A 19,453-nucleotide genomic window follows, 5' to 3' on the forward strand; every position below is an offset into this window, starting at 1 on the left:
TATCCCAATCACTGGGCTAAATCAACTCAATCACTGGGCTAAAACAAGCCAATCACTGGGCTAAAACATCCCAATCAATGGGCTAAATCAACTCAATCACTGGGCTAAAACAAGCCAATCACTGGGCTAAAACAAGCCAATCGCTGGGCTAAAACATCCCAATCGCTGAGCTAAAATATCCTAATCAGTGGGCTAAAACAACCCAATCACTGGGCTAAAACAACCCAATCAATGGGCTAAAACAACCCAATCGCTGGGCTAAAACAACCCAATCTCTGGGTTAAAACAACCCAATCGCTGGGTTAAAACAACCCAATCGCTGGGTTAAAACAACCCAATCACTGTGCTAAAACAAGCCAATCGCTGGGCTAAAACAACCCCAATCACTGGGCTAAAACAACCCAATCGCTGGGGTAAAACAATCCAATCGTTGGGTTAAAACAACCCAATCGCTGGGCTAAAACATCCCAATCGCTGGGCTAAAATATCCTAATCAGTGGGCTAAAACAACCCAATCGCTGGGTTAAAACAACCCAATCGCTGGGTTAAAACAACCCAATCACTGTGCTAAAACAAGCCAATCGCTGGGCTAAAACAACCCCAATCACTGGGCTAAAACAACCCAATCGCTGGGGTAAAACAATCCAATCGTTGGGTTAAAACAACCCAATCGCTGGGCTAAAACAACCCCAATCACTGGGCTAAAACAACCCAATCGATGGGGTAAAACAATCCAATCGCTGGGTTAAAACAACCCAATCACTGGGCTAAAACAACTCAATCACTGTGCTAAAACAACCCAATCACTGTGCTAAAACAACCCAATCGCTGAACTAAAACAACCCAATCACTGGGCTAAAACAACCCAATCACTGGGCTAAAACAAGCCAATCGCTGGGCTAAAACAACCCAATCACTGGGCTAAAACAAGCCAATCGCTGGGCTAAAACAACCCAATCACTGGGCTAAAACAAGCCAATCGCTGAACTAAAACAACCCAATCACTGGGCTAAAACAACCCAATCACTGGGCTAAAACAAGCCAATCGCTGAACTAAAACAACCCAATCACTGGGCTAAAACAAGCCAATCACTGGGCTAAAACAACCCAATTGCTGGGCTAAAACAACCCAATCGCTGAACTAAAACAACCCAATCACTGGGCTAAAACAACCCAATTGCTGGGCTAAAACAACCCAATCGCTGAACTAAAACAACCCAATCACTGGGCTAAAACAAGCCAATCGCTGGGCTAAAACAACCCAATCACTGGGCTAAAACAAGCCAATCACTGGGCTAAAACAACCCAATTGCTGGGCTAAAACAACCCAATCACTGGGCTAAAACAAGCCAATCACTGGGCTAAAACAACCCAATTGCTGGGCTAAAACAACCCAATCGCTGAACTAAAACAACCCAATCACTGGGCTAAAACAACCCAATTGCTGGGCTAAAACAACCCAATCGCTGAACTAAAACAACCCAATCACTGGGCTAAAACAACCCAATCGCTGGGCTAAAACAACCCAATCACTGGGCTAAAACAACCCAATCGCTGAACTAAAACAACCCAATCACTGGGCTAAAACAACCCAACCGCTGGGCTAAAACAACCCAATCACTGGGCTAAAACAACCCAATCGCTGAACTAAAACAACCCAATCGCTGGGCTAAAACAACCCAATCGCTGAACTAAAACAACCCAATCACTGGGCTAAAACAACCCAATCGCTGAACTAAAACAACCCAATCACTGGGCTAAAACAACCCAATCGCTGAACTAAAACAACCCAATCGCTGGGCTAAAACAACCCAATCGCTGGGCTAAAACAACCCAATCACTTCCAAATGGGCTTCCTTAATGTTGCTTTTATAAACATCTTAAAATCAGCATTTAGACAGCAACTGGGATTAATAAATGCTTTAGAAGATTCTTTCACTGTTAGTGAAGCGTATCACCGATATCTTTAAGCACAATATAATGTGGTTACTTCAGTTGTGTTGGGATATAATGTGCGTTTTAATGGTGATTAATTGTTACCTTTGGCAACCTGTATTTGTCTCTGAAGTGAGTCCTGATTGTCGCTCTCTCCGCCTTCTTCTGGGCAAAATTGGCGTCTCGCTCTTGCCTGAGGAGAATGAGAGCAGAAGCACGTCAATCACACACACACACACACACACACACACACACACACACACACACACACACACACACACACACACACACACACACACACACACTGTAATCTGAGGCTCCACCCACGCGGGTCTTCCACCTCAATCTCAGGATAATAAGCATCATCTGTCAGATTTAAACAACTGATTGTTGCTTGACATGTTGTAGGATATTTTTTATATGATTATTTATTTAATGACCTTTGTGACATTGGAAGGAGGATCATGACAAGCCATTTCTGTTCATTTTAGCCTGAACTAAACCATGAGAGATCATATGACGTCCTTCCCGAGGATTAAACGCTGAGGAATCAAAGAGAGCATTATGGGAAACACACTTCAGACTGACTGCAGCTCAGCCCGGGGTTTATTTGCCACACGTCTGGTGGAGCGAACAGTTACAGTAACATTTGCCCATTAAAGAAAGCTGGAAATATATTAAATAAGTGTGCACTGATACAAACAGAATTCAAATTTGATTTGATTGTAATTAGTGCTGTAAAATCGATTAATCGCAATTAATGCCCGCCTCTGGTCGTGATTGGCTGAGCAGCGTCTCTTAGCCCCGCCCTCACTCACTGTAGTTAATGCCCGCCTCTGGTCGTGATTGGCTGAGCAGCGTCTCTTAGCCCCGCCCTCACTCACTGTAGTTAATGCCCGCCTCTGGTCGTGATTGGCTGAGCAGCGTCTCTTAGCCCCGCCCTCACTCACTGTAGTTAATGCCCGCCTCTGGCCTTGATTGGCTGAGCAGCGTCTCTTAGCCCCGCCCTCACTCACTGTAGTTAATGCCCGCCTCTGGTCGTGATTGGCTGAACAGCGTCTCTTAGCCCCGCCCTCACTCACTGTAGTTAATGCCCGCCTCTGGTCGTGATTGGCTGAGCAGCATCTCTTAGCCCCGCCCTCTTTCACTGTAGTTAATGCCCGCCTCTGGTCGTGATTGGCTGAGCAGCGTCTCTTAGCCCCGCCCTCACTCACTGTAGTTAATGCCCGCCTCTGGTCGTGATTGGCTGAGTAGCATCTCTTAGCCCCGCCCTCTTTCACTGTAGTTAATGCCCGCCTCTGGTCGTGATTGGCTGAGCAGCGTCTCTTAGCCCCGCCCTCTTTCAATGTAGTTAATGCCCGCCTCTGGTCGTGATTGGCTGAGCAGCGTCTCTTAGCCCCGCCCTCACTCACTGCAGTTAATGCCCTCCTCTGGTCGTGATTGGCCGAGCAGCGTCTCTTAGCCCCGCCCTCTTTCACTGTAGTTAATGCCCGCCTCTGGTCGTGATTGGCTGAGCAGCGTCTCTTAGCCCCGCCCTCACTCACTGTAGTTAATGCCCTCCTCTGGTCGTGATTGGTTGAGCAGCGTCTCTTAGCGCCGCCCTCACTCACTGTAGTTAACGCCCGCCTCTGGTCGTGATTGGCTGAGTAGCGTCTCTTAGCCCCGCCCTCACTCACTGTAGTTAATGCCCGCCTCTGGTCGTGATTGGCTGAACACGTCTCTTAGCCCCGCCCTCACTCACTGTAGTTAACGCCCGCCTCTGGTCGTGATTGGCTGAACAGCGTCTCTTAGCCCCGCCCTCACTCACTGTAGTTAATGCCCTTCTCTGGTCGTGATTGGCTGAGCAGCGTCTCTTAGCCCCGCCCTCACTCACTGTAGTTAATGCCCGCCTCTGGTCGTGATTGGTTGAGCAGCGTCTCTTAGCCCCGCCCTCACTCACTGCAGTTAACGCCCGCCTCTGGTCGTGATTGGCTGAACAGCGTCTCTTAGCCCCGCCCTCACTCACTGTAGTTAATGCCCGCCTCTGGTCGTGATTGGTTGAGCAGCGTCTCTTAGCCCCGCCCTCACTCACTGTAGTTAACGCCCGCCTCTGGTCGTGATTGGCTGAACAGCGTCTCTTAGCCCCGCCCTCACTCACTGTAGTTAATGCCCTTCTCTGGTCGTGATTGGCTGAGCAGCGTCTCTTAGCCCCGCCCTCACTCACTGTAGTTAATGCCCTTCTCTGGTCGTGATTGGCTGAGCAGCGTCTCTTAGCCCCGCCCTCACTCACTGTAGTTAATGCCCACCTCTGGTCGTGATTAGCTGAGCAGCGTCTCTTAGCCCCGCCCTCACTCACTGTAGTTAATGCCCACCTCTGGTCGTGATTGGCTGAACACGTCTCTTAGCCCCGCCCTCACTCACTGTAGTTAACGCCCGCCTCTGGTCGTGATTGGCTGAGCAGCGTCTCTTAGCCCCGCCCTCACTCACTGTAGTTAACGCCCGCCTCTGGTCGTGATTGGCTGAACAGCGTCTCTTAGCCCCACCCTCACTCACTGTAGTTAATGCCCGCCTCTGGTCGTGATTGGCTGAGCAGCGTCTCTTAGCCCCGCCCTCTTTCACTGTAGTTAATGCCCGCCTCTGGTCGTGATTGGCTGAGCAGCGTCTCTTAGCCCCGCCCTCACTCACTGTAGTTAATGCCCTCCTCTGGTCGTGATTGGCTGAACAGCGTCTCTTAGCCCCGCCCTCATTCACTGTAGTTAATGCCCGCCTCTGGTCATGATTGGTTGAGCAGCGTCTCTTAGCCCCGCCCTCACTCACTGTAGTTAACGCCCTCCTCTGGTCGTGATTGGCTGAGCAGCGTCTCTTAGCCCCGCCCTCACTCACTGTAGTTAATGCCCGCCTCTGGTCATGATTGGCTGAACAGCGTCTCTTAGCCCCGCCCTCATTCACTGTAGTTAATGCCCGCCTCTGGTCATGATTGGCTGAACAGCGTCTCTTAGCCCCGCCCTCATTCACTGTAGTTAATGCCCGCCTCTGGTCGTGATTGGCTGAACAGCGTCTCTTAGCCCCGCCCTCATTCACTGTAGTTAATGCCCGCCTCTGGTCATGATTGGCTGAACAGCGTCTCTTAGCCCCGCCCTCATTCACTGTAGTTAATGCCCTCCTCTGGTCGTGATTGGCTGAGCAGCGTCTCTTAGCCCCGCCCTCACTCACTGTAGTTAACGCCCGCCTCTGGTCGTGATTGGCTGAACAGCGTCTCTTAGCCCCACCCTCACTCACTGTAGTTAATGCCCGCCTCTGGTCGTGATTGGCTGAGCAGCGTCTCTTAGCCCCGCCCTCTTTCACTGTAGTTAATGCCCGCCTCTGGTCGTGATTGGCTGAGCAGCGTCTCTTAGCCCCGCCCTCACTCACTGTAGTTAATGCCCTCCTCTGGTCGTGATTGGCTGAACAGCGTCTCTTAGCCCCGCCCTCATTCACTGTAGTTAATGCCCGCCTCTGGTCATGATTGGTTGAGCAGCGTCTCTTAGCCCCGCCCTCACTCACTGTAGTTAACGCCCTCCTCTGGTCGTGATTGGCTGAGCAGCGTCTCTTAGCCCCGCCCTCACTCACTGTAGTTAATGCCCGCCTCTGGTCATGATTGGCTGAACAGCGTCTCTTAGCCCCGCCCTCATTCACTGTAGTTAATGCCCGCCTCTGGTCATGATTGGCTGAACAGCGTCTCTTAGCCCCGCCCTCATTCACTGTAGTTAATGCCCGCCTCTGGTCGTGATTGGCTGAACAGCGTCTCTTAGCCCCGCCCTCATTCACTGTAGTTAATGCCCGCCTCTGGTCATGATTGGCTGAACAGCGTCTCTTAGCCCCGCCCTCATTCACTGTAGTTAATGCCCTCCTCTGGTCGTGATTGGCTGAGCAGCGTCTCTTAGCCCCGCCCTCACTCACTGTAGTTAACGCCCGCCTCTGGTCGTGATTGGCTGAACAGCGTCTCTTAGCCCCGCCCTCACTCACTGTAGTTAATGCCCTCCTCTGGTCGTGATTGGCTGAACAGCGTCTCTTAGCCCCGCCCTCATTCACTGTAGTTAACGCCCGCCTCTGGTCGTGATTGGCTGAACAGCGTCTCTTAGCCCCGCCCTCACTCACTGTAGTTAATGCCCGCCTCTGGTCGTGATTGGTTGAGCAGCGTCTCTTAGCCCCGCCCTCACTCACTATAGTTAATGCCCTCGTCTGTTCGTGATTGGCTGAGCAGCGTCTCTTAGCCCCGCCCTCACTCACTATAGTCGTCTCTTACCCCTTTTCCACCAGAATAAACCGGTGCTAGTTCAGAGCCAGTGCTAGTCCCAGTTCATAGTTGGTTCGTCTGAGGAAATGTAGCGTATATCCCGTCCGAATGATGGCCAAACTTTACTGATGGTTTATCAAGTTTATAATGTCCTTTTTCACTCCACAAAAATCATCGTAAGAGCTGAACAAACAAAGCATAAGAAGTGCGCACTAACGTCTCATTCACAAACTCTCTCTCTCCGTTGCATTAGCATTAACATACACAGCAAATTACACAAAAACACTCACACAACTCACAGTAAACAAACATACACAGAGCTTATGACTTTTCGAGGGTGCAGTTAATAACTGCTAAACTTTGTATCTGCAAAACAACTGCGATAAACTGCGTGCGAGCTCTTCCTTTCACTACCCGGAGAATATAATAACCATCAAAATAGGAGATAATGTAGACCTTAAACATATCTAAAATTATATTAATTTACATATACCGGTAACCAGTTTAATATGGAGAGGCACTGAAATGTGTTTTTGACCTACAGTGTACATGACGTGAGAACAGTTCGTTATTTCGGTTTGTATGTTAGCAGGGACTTTAATTGTAACTTAACGAGAGTTTGACGAACAGAAACTCCTCTCAGGATCGCTGGAGTCAGTGTTACAGGACCTCAGGGAAGACATTTGAGCATTTCTGTAGCATAAACACCATCAAACCCATGAGAGCTTCGGATTTTCCAATGTTTCTCTATGGCCCTGAAATCTAAAGATGTCCGAGTTCCGGTCCCAGCGCAACTGATACTCAACTGCCATTGGCTCATCGGCGTTCAAGGGGAGGGGCTTACCGATAGGTCAATTGTGTGATATTTAGCCCCGGGAATGCGAATTTTAGTAAGCAACCATGCCAAAAAAACACATTTTACCCCAAAATGTGATTTCTACCGGGGAAGCCCCCCTGAAATGCGATTGGGCTTGTTTTGAGTAGCAATTGTGCGGGTTTTTTTGTGAAAACCTGGCAACCCTGGGCAGTGGAAACACACACACACACACACACACACACACACACACACACCAGGCTTCCATCAACAATGCAAACGTTGCGTTAAGGCCAGGGCTCGACATTAAGCCGGTTCACATGCATAAGTAAATCTATCATTCACTTGTCCGAGTAAAACATTTGCTTGTCCGGATTTTTTTTGTAAATATAATCTACACCAGTGTTTAATCAGCTTTGACATATTTAAATATGCATATTTGTCATATTTGTACCTTTTTTATAAAGGGCATTTTTCCATAATCTTAGTAAATATAGGATATCCTTCGGCTTTCCTTTTATATTCTTAAATTTGATCAATAAATTAAATTAGAATAAGACACTATAGGCTTTTACCAATCAAATTAAATCATTTACACTGAAAAATTAGAACTGCATTAAATAATGTTATGAGATTATTTTAAATATACAAATAAGAAATGTTGGAAAGATGAAACTAAACCACCAGTAGGTGGCGCTGTGACCGTCTGAATGAGCGAATCATTGAGTCGATTCAGTGAAACGGCTGATTCATTCAAGAATTAGGTGGTCGTTTACGAATAGGCCATTGAATCTTTGATTCAACCGATTCATTCAAACGCTGAATCATTCCCTAACACACACACTGATGCTGTGAGATGAGTTATGGTTCTGCTGTGATCTTTGTTTGGAACTATTTTCGCTGCTGAAATAGAACAAAAACAGTCAATATTGCGTCTAAAATGTAAGTGACTTAATGTTAAATAGTTTATGGAACTGGCGTTTGAAATCAGTCGTGATGGTGTTCAGGAAAACACACTCTTGTTAGTGTAATGTTGCTTAACTGTATCATATGTTATAAATATAAAAACTGCTCAATTTTAACTGTGTGTGTTAACTGAGTTTCTGTGTGTGAGCGGCGCTCATTTGTTTTCGATTTTCTCCTCAACAGCTCAACCTTTTTAACGTCAGTTTGTTTTTTATTATTATCCACTATCGATCTCCACTTACACTGATGCAGAATCATTACTGCACTTTGGTGATTCCCTAGTTATTTTTTGTTTTGACGTTTTAACCAGGATACTTGTCCGTCGGGCAAGTAAAATTCTCTTTCACTTGCCCCTTCAAAAACTCCACTTGTCCCGGACAAGCGTTAATGTCGAGCCCTGGTTAAGGCCTGTACACACCGGGACGAATATCGTGCGCTTATCGCCAGCGTTATTCGTGCCGTTTTTCGGCGCGTCTCGAGTGTTCACACCCAAGCGGTTTCCACTGGCGATGCGGCGAGTGAACGTGCACATTCAGTGGATGATGGCGCTCCCGTACACAAGGTGGCGCTGCGGCACTTTACGCTTCTGACACTCGCTCATCACACAGAAGGAGAAGAGAGACAGTATTTACATGCCAAAACCACAGATATAATATGTCTATGGCCAAAACCATTCACACACTTTTTGCTAGCTGGCAAGCAGCATTAGCAGCTCATCTTCTTTGTCTACTTACTTCTTCGTTGTATCAGTGTGTGCTCGGCAAGAGCGTTTTGTGCTTGAGCGCCACCAAGTGGTGTTTTACTGTCACTTCAGCAGCTCCAGGCACGTGAACAAAAGCACGGATCTCATTGGTCGGACAGTTTTTAAAGCGCCGCGTCAAAATAAAAAAATTAACCCGAGGCGTTTTTTTTTTTTTAAATGACGCTTTTACGTCTGCCGTTTTGCGCGTCGGTGTGAACACACCAGTGTTCATTTCGTTGACGAATAATTTGTCATAATTTTGGTCAACAACCTTTTTTCACTGAAAACGAGACGATAACTAAATAAAAACTAGTGTTGGATGACAAAAACGATGAGGAAAATCAACTGTCATTTTCGTCAACAAATAAAAACGAGACGAAAATGTTTGCGAGGGACGATTAGGGAAGAGATCCAGTCAGAACTGATATATCCTGTGTATAAGATGCACATTTGATGTGAACTGATCTAACCGCTGGAAAACACGCCGCTTTTGCGCTTCTACAGGCTCACACACCCCCAATCCAGCTCCAGAGCGGCTCAATCAATAACACACACACACACACACACACATACACACACACACCCAATCCAGCTCCAGAGCGGCTCAATCAATAACACACACACACACACACACACACACACACACACACAATCCAGCTCCAGAGCGGCTCAATCAATAACACACACACACACACACCCAATCCAGCTCCAGAGCGGCTCAATCAATAACACACACACACACACACACACACATACACACACACACCCAATCCAGCTCCAGAGCGGCTCAATCAATAACACACACACACACACACACACACAATCCAGCTCCAGAGCGGCTCAATCAATAACACACACACACACACACCCAATCCAGCTCCAGAGCGGCTCAATCAATAACACACACACACACACACACACACCCAATCCAGCTCCAGAGCGGCTCAATCAATAACACACACACACACACACACACACACACCCAATCCAGCTCCAGAGCGGCTCAATCAATAACACACACACACACACACACACACACACACACACACACACACACCCCCAATCCAGCTCCAGAGCGGCTCAATCAATAACACACACACACACACACACACACACACACACACACCCAATCCAGCTCCAGAGCGGCTCAATCAATAACACACACACACACACACACACACACACACACACACACACCCAATCCAGCTCCAGAGCGGCTCAATCAATAACACACACACACACACACCCAATCCAGCTCCAGAGCGGCTCAATCAATAACACACACACACACACACACACACACCCCCAATCCAGCTCCAGAGCGGCTCAATCAATAACACACACTTATGCCAGACCAGTGTTTATGAACTAATGCTGATGAATAATCACAATGTTTACTTTACGATGTTTATATAGTCATATGTTTTAGACGGTTGTAACGATGCATATTTGATCTCCTCATCTGAACTTGAATGAGCTCCTGCAACTGCAATAGAGGCGCAGACATTTCAAAATAAGAGTCCTGGTGTATTTCCAGCTTGTTTATAATTACAAGTCACGCATTATATATTCGTTTTTGCTTACACAATAAACTATATTTAATTTAATTCCCATTTAATTCATATTCAGGAGGAAAGACCAGTATTTGACACATATTCAATAAAGTATCAGGGTTATAATAGTTCACTAAAATCATTTAAAGAAAACCTTCATTACTTGAAATTAAATAAATTAAATAAAATAAAAAAATAAACAAACTTATTTGAAGCTTTAGCTTAACCTGATATGGCCTACTGACTAAAACAGAAATACAAAGTTATAAAAACTATATAGATGTTTTTAAAAAACAAACAAAAAAGTGAATTGAGCTCTTTTATGTATTTTTAATGTCAAAAACAAAATGTCAAAATGTCAGTTCAAGTCAGTTATGTAATGCTTAAATGCTTAATTTATTACAATTTAACTAAACTCATTAGATTTTAGGAGACTAAATCTACTGTAGATTTAGTCGACTAAAATCGTATGATATTTAGTCGACTAAAACTAGACTAAAACTAAAAACAATTCAGGTGACTAAAATATGACTAAAACTAAATAAAAATTTGCTGTCAAAATTAACACTGGCACACACACATTGGCGCACTTTGTTTAGTCACGAGGCGTTAAACGTCGGAGATAAACGCGCGCGAAAATCGTCCTGGTGTGAACAGGCCTTTACTATTGATTCTCATGGCTTTACGATCCTACATCGGCATCAAAACACAACGCAAACACAGCGGATCCAACGCATTCATGCAGTTCGCCGTAATTTGTTTAGACGGAGATTACAGACGAGCAGCAGCTGTTAGCTCCATTAGCTCCATTAGCTGCTATTTCAACAATGGCGGATCTCAAGTGTGTGTTGGTCTTGTTGACTCCGCCCCCAGCACCTGACGGAATCGGTTCTTACTTCTAGCCCAGCAATGTTTTGGTGCTAATTAAGAACCACTTCTCCTGGCTCGGAGCTGGCTTTGGGTGTGGAAACACACAGAACCGATTTGAAACTAGGCTCTGGCTCCGATCTAGCTCTAGCTCTGCTTTGGTGGAAAAGGGGTATCGGACACTGGAAGAGTTTGGTTGGTGTTGGTCATGTGATGCTGTTTCTGCTGAGATCGAGACGGTCAAACCCTCGCCATCGTTACTGTTCATATCACTGAGATTCAGATATGATAATGAGCGCTTGCTTTCTGACCAATCACAGCAGAGCAGCTCTCAGAGAGGCGGGGCTTAGAGAGACTGAGAGCAGAAAGCCGCGCGCAAACACAATGGCATTTTTAAAAATTAGGAAAGTTGACGCTGAAAACCGAGTTTTCCGAGATGAATGGGTGGGGAAAAAAATGGCATTTATTCTTCCTGCATCCTGAGGCCTGTGTGTCTCATGTGCTCTGATTCTGTTGCGGTTGTCAAAAGTGGGAACATTAAATAAAATATTTCTAGCACTTTTTAATATTTCCAACACTGGTGAAACTTTATTTTTGCCTGTTTTTGTTTCTGAATGATATGTGAAGCACAGAAGAGAGCAGGGTTCAATATTAGAGACATTTAGTTAAGACTATACATGTGAATAAACATAAAATGTGTTATGAGATTTCAGGGGGTTTGCGTTCATTGATTGTTATTATTTATCTCAGTTCAGCGGGGAAAAGCACTTTAGTTGCTAGTAATGTTGAAATGAAGTGCAGATTTAGAGATTAAGGCATTTTCAGTTCATCATATTTTTGTCAGATATTGTTACTGGTTGAATTTAGATATTTTGTACCAAAGCAACTTAAAGGACATAACAGAACAACAACAAAATGAGATCAATTTTGTGAAGGATTCCCAATGTTTGCTTTAACAATATGAACAGACATGTTTTGTCCATATGAGAACATATGATATTTTGTTCAATTAGCAACAAATGCTATCATTTCTTTAGTCTGGCAATAAACAAATTATTGTTTTTAGGGATATAATTAACCGGACCTCGGCCGGTGACGAGGGTTCATTTACTGGACCTCAAGCAGTTTTAGTTGAAGACCCGAGCACTAATGGACGAGTTTCACTGTCAGAGCTTCATTTGTACTGAACCTGGACCGTTTGATGAGAGTGAAAAGCATCTGCTGAAGCAGTGCTTACTAGAGAAGAAGAGAACGAGCGAGAGAATATCTGAGGGATTTAGACTCGCTCTGACAGGCGGCTGATGCTCATCCTCTCACTATAACAAATGACTAGTTAAAATAATCCCCATATCAATAAGCAGCAAAAACCTTTGAGAAGATCGCGGTGGTTTGGCTGATTCAAGAGATTAAACACACAACTCGCTGTCAAAGTCACCGGCCTTAAACTAGCTGTTCTCAGGATCTGAGTTGGATTACCAGCACGAGGATGAGCTCGGCATCTGAAGTCTGTGAAATCACAATCTCCCAAATATGGCCGTTATGCAAACCGTGTGTGTCAACACCTGTTCATGACAGTCCGTTACGAGCTGATGTCTGAAGACAACGCATGTGATATGATGGTTATAACAGCCTCAATTATTAAGTCAGTTTAATTAGATGTAAATCTGATTGGGGTTTGAATGAAACTGGAGTAAAAAAACGAATTAAAATCATCTTACCTGAGGATCTATACTTGCCTAACATGGTAATCATTGTAATATTGTGTTTCTGGGCTAAAACAGCCCAATCGCTGGGCTAAAACAACCCAATCGCTGGGTTAAAACAAACCAATCGTTGGGCTAAAACAACCCAATCGCTGGGTTAAAACAAACCAATCGCTGGGCTAAAACAACCCAATCGCTGGGCTAAAACAGCCCAATCGCTGGGCTAAAACAACCCAATCACTGGGCTAAAACAGCCCAATCACTGGGCTAAAACAACCCAATCACTGTGCTAAAACAACCCAATCATTGGGCAAAAACAACCCAATCACTGTGCTTAAACAGCCTAATCACTGGGCTAAAACAACCCAATCACTGGGCTAAAACAGCCTAATCACTGGGCTAAAACAACCCAATCACTGGGCTAAAACAACCCAATCACTGGGATAAAACAACCCAATCACTGGGCTAAAACAGCCTAATCACTGGGCTAAAACAACCCAATCGCTGGGCTAAAACAGCCCAATCGCTGGGCTAAAACAACCCAATCACTGGGCTAAAACAGCCCAATCACTGGGCTAAAACAACCCAATCACTGTGCTAAAACAACCCAATCATTGGGCAAAAACAACCCAATCACTGTGCTTAAACAGCCTAATCACTGGGCTAAAACAACCCAATCACTGGGCTAAAACAGCCTAATCACTGGGCTAAAACAACCCAATCACTGGGCTAAAACAACCCAATCACGGGGATAAAACAACCCAATCACTGGGTTAAAACAGCCTAATCACTGGGCTAAAACAACCCAATCACTGGGTTAAAACAACCCAATCACTGGGCTAAAACAACCCAATCACTGGGCTAAAACAACCCAATCACTGTGCTAAAACAACCCAATCATTGGGCAAAAACAACCCAATCACTGTGCTTAAACAGCCTAATCACTGGGCTAAAACAACCCAATCACTGGGCTAAAACAGCCTAATCACTGGGCTAAAACAACCCAATCACTGGGCTAAAACAACCCAATCACGGGGATAAAACAAACCAATCGCTGGGCTAAAACAACCCAATCGCTGGGCTAAAACAGCCCAATCGCTGGGCTAAAACAACCCAATCACTGGGCTAAAACAGCCCAATCACTGGGCTAAAACAACCCAATCACTGTGCTAAAACAACCCAATCATTGGGCAAAAACAACCCAATCACTGTGCTTAAACAGCCTAATCACTGGGCTAAAACAACCCAATCACTGGGCTAAAACAGCCTAATCACTGGGCTAAAACAACCCAATCACTGGGCTAAAACAACCCAATCACTGGGATAAAACAACCCAATCACTGGGCTAAAACAGCCTAATCACTGGGCTAAAACAACCCAATCGCTGGGCTAAAACAGCCCAATCGCTGGGCTAAAACAACCCAATCACTGGGCTAAAACAGCCCAATCACTGGGCTAAAACAACCCAATCACTGTGCTAAAACAACCCAATCATTGGGCAAAAACAACCCAATCACTGTGCTTAAACAGCCTAATCACTGGGCTAAAACAACCCAATCACTGGGCTAAAACAGCCTAATCACTGGGCTAAAACAACCCAATCACTGGGCTAAAACAACCCAATCACGGGGATAAAACAACCCAATAACTGGGTTAAAACAGCCTAATCACTGGGCTAAAACAACCCAATCACTGGGTTAAAACAACCCAATCACTGGGCTAAAACAACCCAATCACTGGGCTAAAACAACCCAATCACTGTGCTAAAACAACCCAATCATTGGGCAAAAACAACCCAATCACTGTGCTTAAACAGCCTAATCACTGGGCTAAAACAACCCAATCACTGGGCTAAAACAGCCTAATCACTGGGCTAAAACAACCCAATCACTGGGCTAAAACAACCCAATCACGGGGATAAAACAACCCAATCACTGGGTTAAAACAGCCTAATCACTGGGCTAAAACAACCCAATCACTGGGTTAAAACAACCCAATCACTGGGCTAAAACAACCCAATCACTGGGCTAAAACAACCCAATCACTGTGCTAAAACAACCCAATCATTGGGCAAAAACAACCCAATCACTGTGCTTAAACAGCCTAATCAATGGGCTAAAACAACCCAATCACTGGGCTAAAACAGCCTAATCACTGGGCTAAAACAACCCAATCACTGGGCTAAAACAACCCAATCACGGGGATAAAACAACCCAATCACTGGGTTAAAACAGCCTAATCACTGGGCTAAAACAACCCAATCACTGGGTTAAAACAACCCAATCACTGGGTTAAAACAACCCAATCGCTGGGCTAAAACAACTCAATCACGGGGCTAAAACAACCCAATCATTGGGCTAAAACAATCCAATCACTGGGCTAAAACAACCCAATCACTGGGCTAAAATAGCCCAATCACAGGGCTAAAACAGCCCAATTACTGGGCTAAAACAACCCAATCACTGTGCTAAAACAAACCAATCACGGGGCTAAAACAACCCAATCACGGGGCTAAAACAACCCAATCACGGGGCTAAAACAACCCAATCATTGGGCTAAAACAATCCAATCACTGGGCTAAAATAGCCCAATCACGGGGCTAAAACAGCCCAATCGCTGGGCTAAAACAGCCCAATCGCTGGGCTAAAACAACTCAATCACGGGGCTAAAACAGCCCAATCGCTGGGCTAAAACAGCCCAATCGCTGGGCTAAAACAGCCCAATCGCTGGGCTAAAACAACTCAATCACGGGGCTAAAACAACTCAATCACGGGGCTAAAACAACCCAATCATTGGGCTAAAACAACGCAATCATTGGGCTAAAATAGCCCAATCACAGGGCTAAAACAGCCCAATTACTGGGCTAAAATAGCCCAATCACGGGGCTAAAACAGCCCAATCACAGGGCTTAAAAAGCCCAATCACTTAACGAGCTGATGTCTAAAGACAAAGCATGTGAAGGACGGCGCAGAAATGATTGGCTGCAGAGCTTGATCATGATATGATGGTTTTAACAGCCTCAATTATTGTTTTTTCACAAGAAGTCAGTTTAATTAGACGTAAATCAGATTGGGGTTTGAATGAAACTGGAGTAAAAATAACAATTAAAATCATCTAACCTGATGCGTACTCGTAGAATCTATACTTGCCTAACATGGTAATAATTGTAATATTGTGTATTTAGACGTACCATGGTAAGATTTGGGGGTAACATGTAAATACCATGGCTCATGAATATCCCTTACGAAAATTAACCATTATTTTATTATAGTAAAAGTGTAGTAACCATGTTTTTTTTGGGGCGGATTGATTACAATTGTATAACCACAATTTTACGTCAAATCCCATGGTTAAATTACATGGTTAGTGTAGCAAAACCATGTTTAATATGTGTTTACCACACGGTTTAACTACAATAACCATGTATTTTTGTTTTTGTTTGTTCGTAAGGGATCATATACATGTCCAAAAAACGTGTATATTGGGGTAGAATGTAAATACCATGGTACATGTATATGGTAATCATCATACCATATAATATAAAATATCATATAATAAGTTTGTATCATCGTTCTTGTTTTATTTGTCCTCACATGCTTAAGAGCAGATAGCTACAATTAATTTTAATACTCATTCATACTTTAGAATACACAATTTTCACAAATACTAAAACCTCCCAATGTCTGAAGCAACTTGAATTTGTGATGAAAAGGTTAAAAAACAAATTACACTCAATATATGACACTGTAATGTGAATGTTGTGGGATATTATTAATATCTGACTGAGCAGGAATCTCCCAGAGCGAAATGAGCAGCTGCGAGCGCGCGCGCGCGCTTGATATCCAACGAAGCGCGAAAAATGCGCGCCCATTTCCAAACGCGCTCTTTATGTCCGCTTCCCCACAACGGCGTTAACCGCACAAAACCATCAACAAATGTAAGGGAAATGCGCTAATATGAGGTATGAAGGAAGGTTTGTCTTACTTTTCCTCCTCTAGCTGTTGTTGGTACTCTTCAAACTCTTCTTGTGTCATTCCTTTAGCGGCGGCTTCAGATTTTTCCCCTTCAGGTTTCTCTTCTGTCAGACCTCCTGTCAGATTCTTCAGCTGGCCGCCAACTACGTGTTTGACCATGAAAGCCATCGTGAAATAGTACAATGTTCTTAAATAAGCTCCAATACTGGTATTAATTCCAATTGAGTCAATGATACGGACGGGAAAGCGCGCGTCTTTTTCCCGCGATCGCAGAACAGAAACTCCGTCCGTCCGGTTTTCTCAGCTGAGGTAAAGTGAAGTGAAGTGATGTGGATTCATCTCCTCATCTGAGTCACAGCAGCAGTTTGACTCTCTCATCCGCCCAATCCCGTGTTTCCTCAGCCGACTCTTCCCGCCCAATCCAACGGATTAAGCGCGTTTGAGTCACGGCCGTTTTTTTTTGGCGGGCGCGCGTGACATGTCAAAACGCATCGCGCCTCGGTTTTCGTTGCTCGTGTGCGTGTGTGTGTGTGTGAGACTCAAGACTCCTAACGGGATGACAGTAAGCAGAAAGCATTGAGAGTGTCTACACAACATCCATCTGGAGGGTGAGCAAATCCTGTGAAGAAAAAGCGAGAAAGCAAATGTGTGAAATGAAGTAATCAAACGAAATTTTAAGGTTCTGTCGCCAACGTTTTAGTTTATTTGGGCAAAACTGTAATCCCAGAGATTACCATCCATGCGTATAAAGCTGTCAGCATCACCTCCACATGGATTATCACGCAAGATGAGTCTATCTATTTATTTATTTATCTATATATATTTCACAGTCAAACATGCATTCTACATTAATAAAGGGGAATGTAAGGTGTTAAAGGCACAATATGTAAGATTTTTGGATTAAAATATATAAGTGTTATATATTTTGTTGACCTGTGTACATTATCCCAAATGTTTCTAAGAATGTTTAAATCCGTGTGTGTGCGTCACCTATCAATGACATCATACCCACATTACCCTCGATTTCGTAGAAACCATGGAAACACCAAAGACGCTTTATTATATGATGTGCTTTATCTACAGGGGAGCAACTGTTTGGATCAGGGCTGGGTATTGACACAAATTTCACGATTTGATTCGATTCAATAGAGATTATTTTGGAAATCATATATGGCAAATATTCTAAATGTGACATTTACGTGACATTGTTTAGAAGCTGTTTTATTGATGTCTTGAAACTGAGCGATTACATGAGTCATGAATTTCGGTAAGTTGTATCAATTAATAAAAATATTTTTAAAAATGTATACTTATATTGATTTCGTTAATAACTTGAAAGCACTTAAATGTGTATTCTTACAAGTTAAAGAACAATGTTCGTGGGACTAGTGGATTTTTGAAGGGGCAAGTGATTTTACTAGACAGATTAAAACATCAATAACAAAAAACTAGGGAATCAACAAAATGCAAGAATGATTCTGCATTAATTTAGCGTAAGTGGCGATCGATAGTGGATAATAATATATAGCCTAATGTATAATAAACTGACGGTAACAATGTTGCGCTGTTGACGCTTGCGCAGCCTCTTGAGGAGAAATCAGTGTTACTGAATGATTCAGCGCTTTGAATGAATCGACTCAATGACTCACTCATTAAAACGGTCACCAGCTGCCACCTGCTGGTGGTTTACTTTCCAACTTTTCTTATTTGCATTTTCAAAAATATTTAAAACAAATCGCATAATTTTTTTTGATGCAGTTGTAATTTTTCAGTGTAAATTATTTGATTTGACTGGTAACAGCCCTTCAGTGTCTTATTATTCTAATTTAATTTATAGATCAAATTTAAGAATATAAACTGAAAGCTGAGGCATAGCCTATATTTAATAGGATTATGGGGAAAAATGCCCTTTATAAAAGGTAAAAATATCAAAGATATGCAGATTTAAATATGTCAAAGCTGATTGAACACAGTTGAGAATATTTCTTCAGAAGAAATTATATTTACAAAAAAAAAAATCACAAGTACGTGAACAGGCTTAATGTTGAGGAGAAAAAAAAGTGCCTGGTAAAAAGTCACTTTGTGGCTGGGGGTCAAAAAAGTTAATTTCAGCCCTGGTTGTATACCTTCAGATGTTCATTCATGTTTATTTCGGGCTGTAACTGGTGTTAAATCAAATGACATGATCAGTTCACGTCACGCCACATTATAGACGCCAAAGCTTATATTTTGAATTTCGTAATAAAATGGACGTCATTTGAAATTCTGAGACTTTGTTTCATATCAAAAGTAAAGCAAAGCACATACTGTGATTTATTGGATGGGAGGCGCTACAATGATCCGTTCATTCATCAACTGAACACAGGAGTCTTGAAATTTAAGAATAAATATATGTTCGTAAAAATAAGAATTGATTAAAATCGAGAAATCAATATTTTTTACGCTAGTTTGGAGTAGCCTGGTCCTACCTTCATTTAATTTGTTCAGAGAGTCTGGCCGCTCTCCATTGACCAGTGTTGAAGGCTGGAACTCTGTTGAAGTTTAAAACTATTGGATCTGCCATAACCAATCGCTAACGTTTGGTCGTGACGTATGTCATCAACGTCATCACTCTCAGCCACTCCCTCTGTTCGCTGATTTCGCT

General features: G+C 43.9%; 1 protein-coding gene across 1 annotated transcript in view; it reads right to left on the reverse strand.

The window, feature by feature from the left end:
- cplx3b (complexin 3b) overlaps positions 1–18,619 on the reverse strand; it is a 32,834-nt gene extending 14,215 nt beyond the window's left edge. Inside the window, exons 1-2 of the mRNA XM_079825225.1 lie at positions 16,820–18,619; positions 2,041–2,128 (exon numbers count right to left, since the gene is read on the reverse strand). Of these exons, the coding sequence (XP_079681351.1) occupies positions 2,041–2,128; positions 16,820–16,977 (246 nt within the window). The 5' untranslated portion in view covers positions 16,978–18,619. The remainder of the gene's footprint in view (positions 1–2,040; positions 2,129–16,819) is intronic.
- Between the last annotated feature and the right edge of the window lie 834 nt (positions 18,620–19,453).

The sequence above is a fragment of the Gobio gobio genome, assembly GCF_949357685.1.
Source record: "Gobio gobio genome assembly, chromosome: 9".
Classification (NCBI taxonomy): domain Eukaryota; kingdom Metazoa; phylum Chordata; class Actinopteri; order Cypriniformes; family Gobionidae; genus Gobio; species Gobio gobio.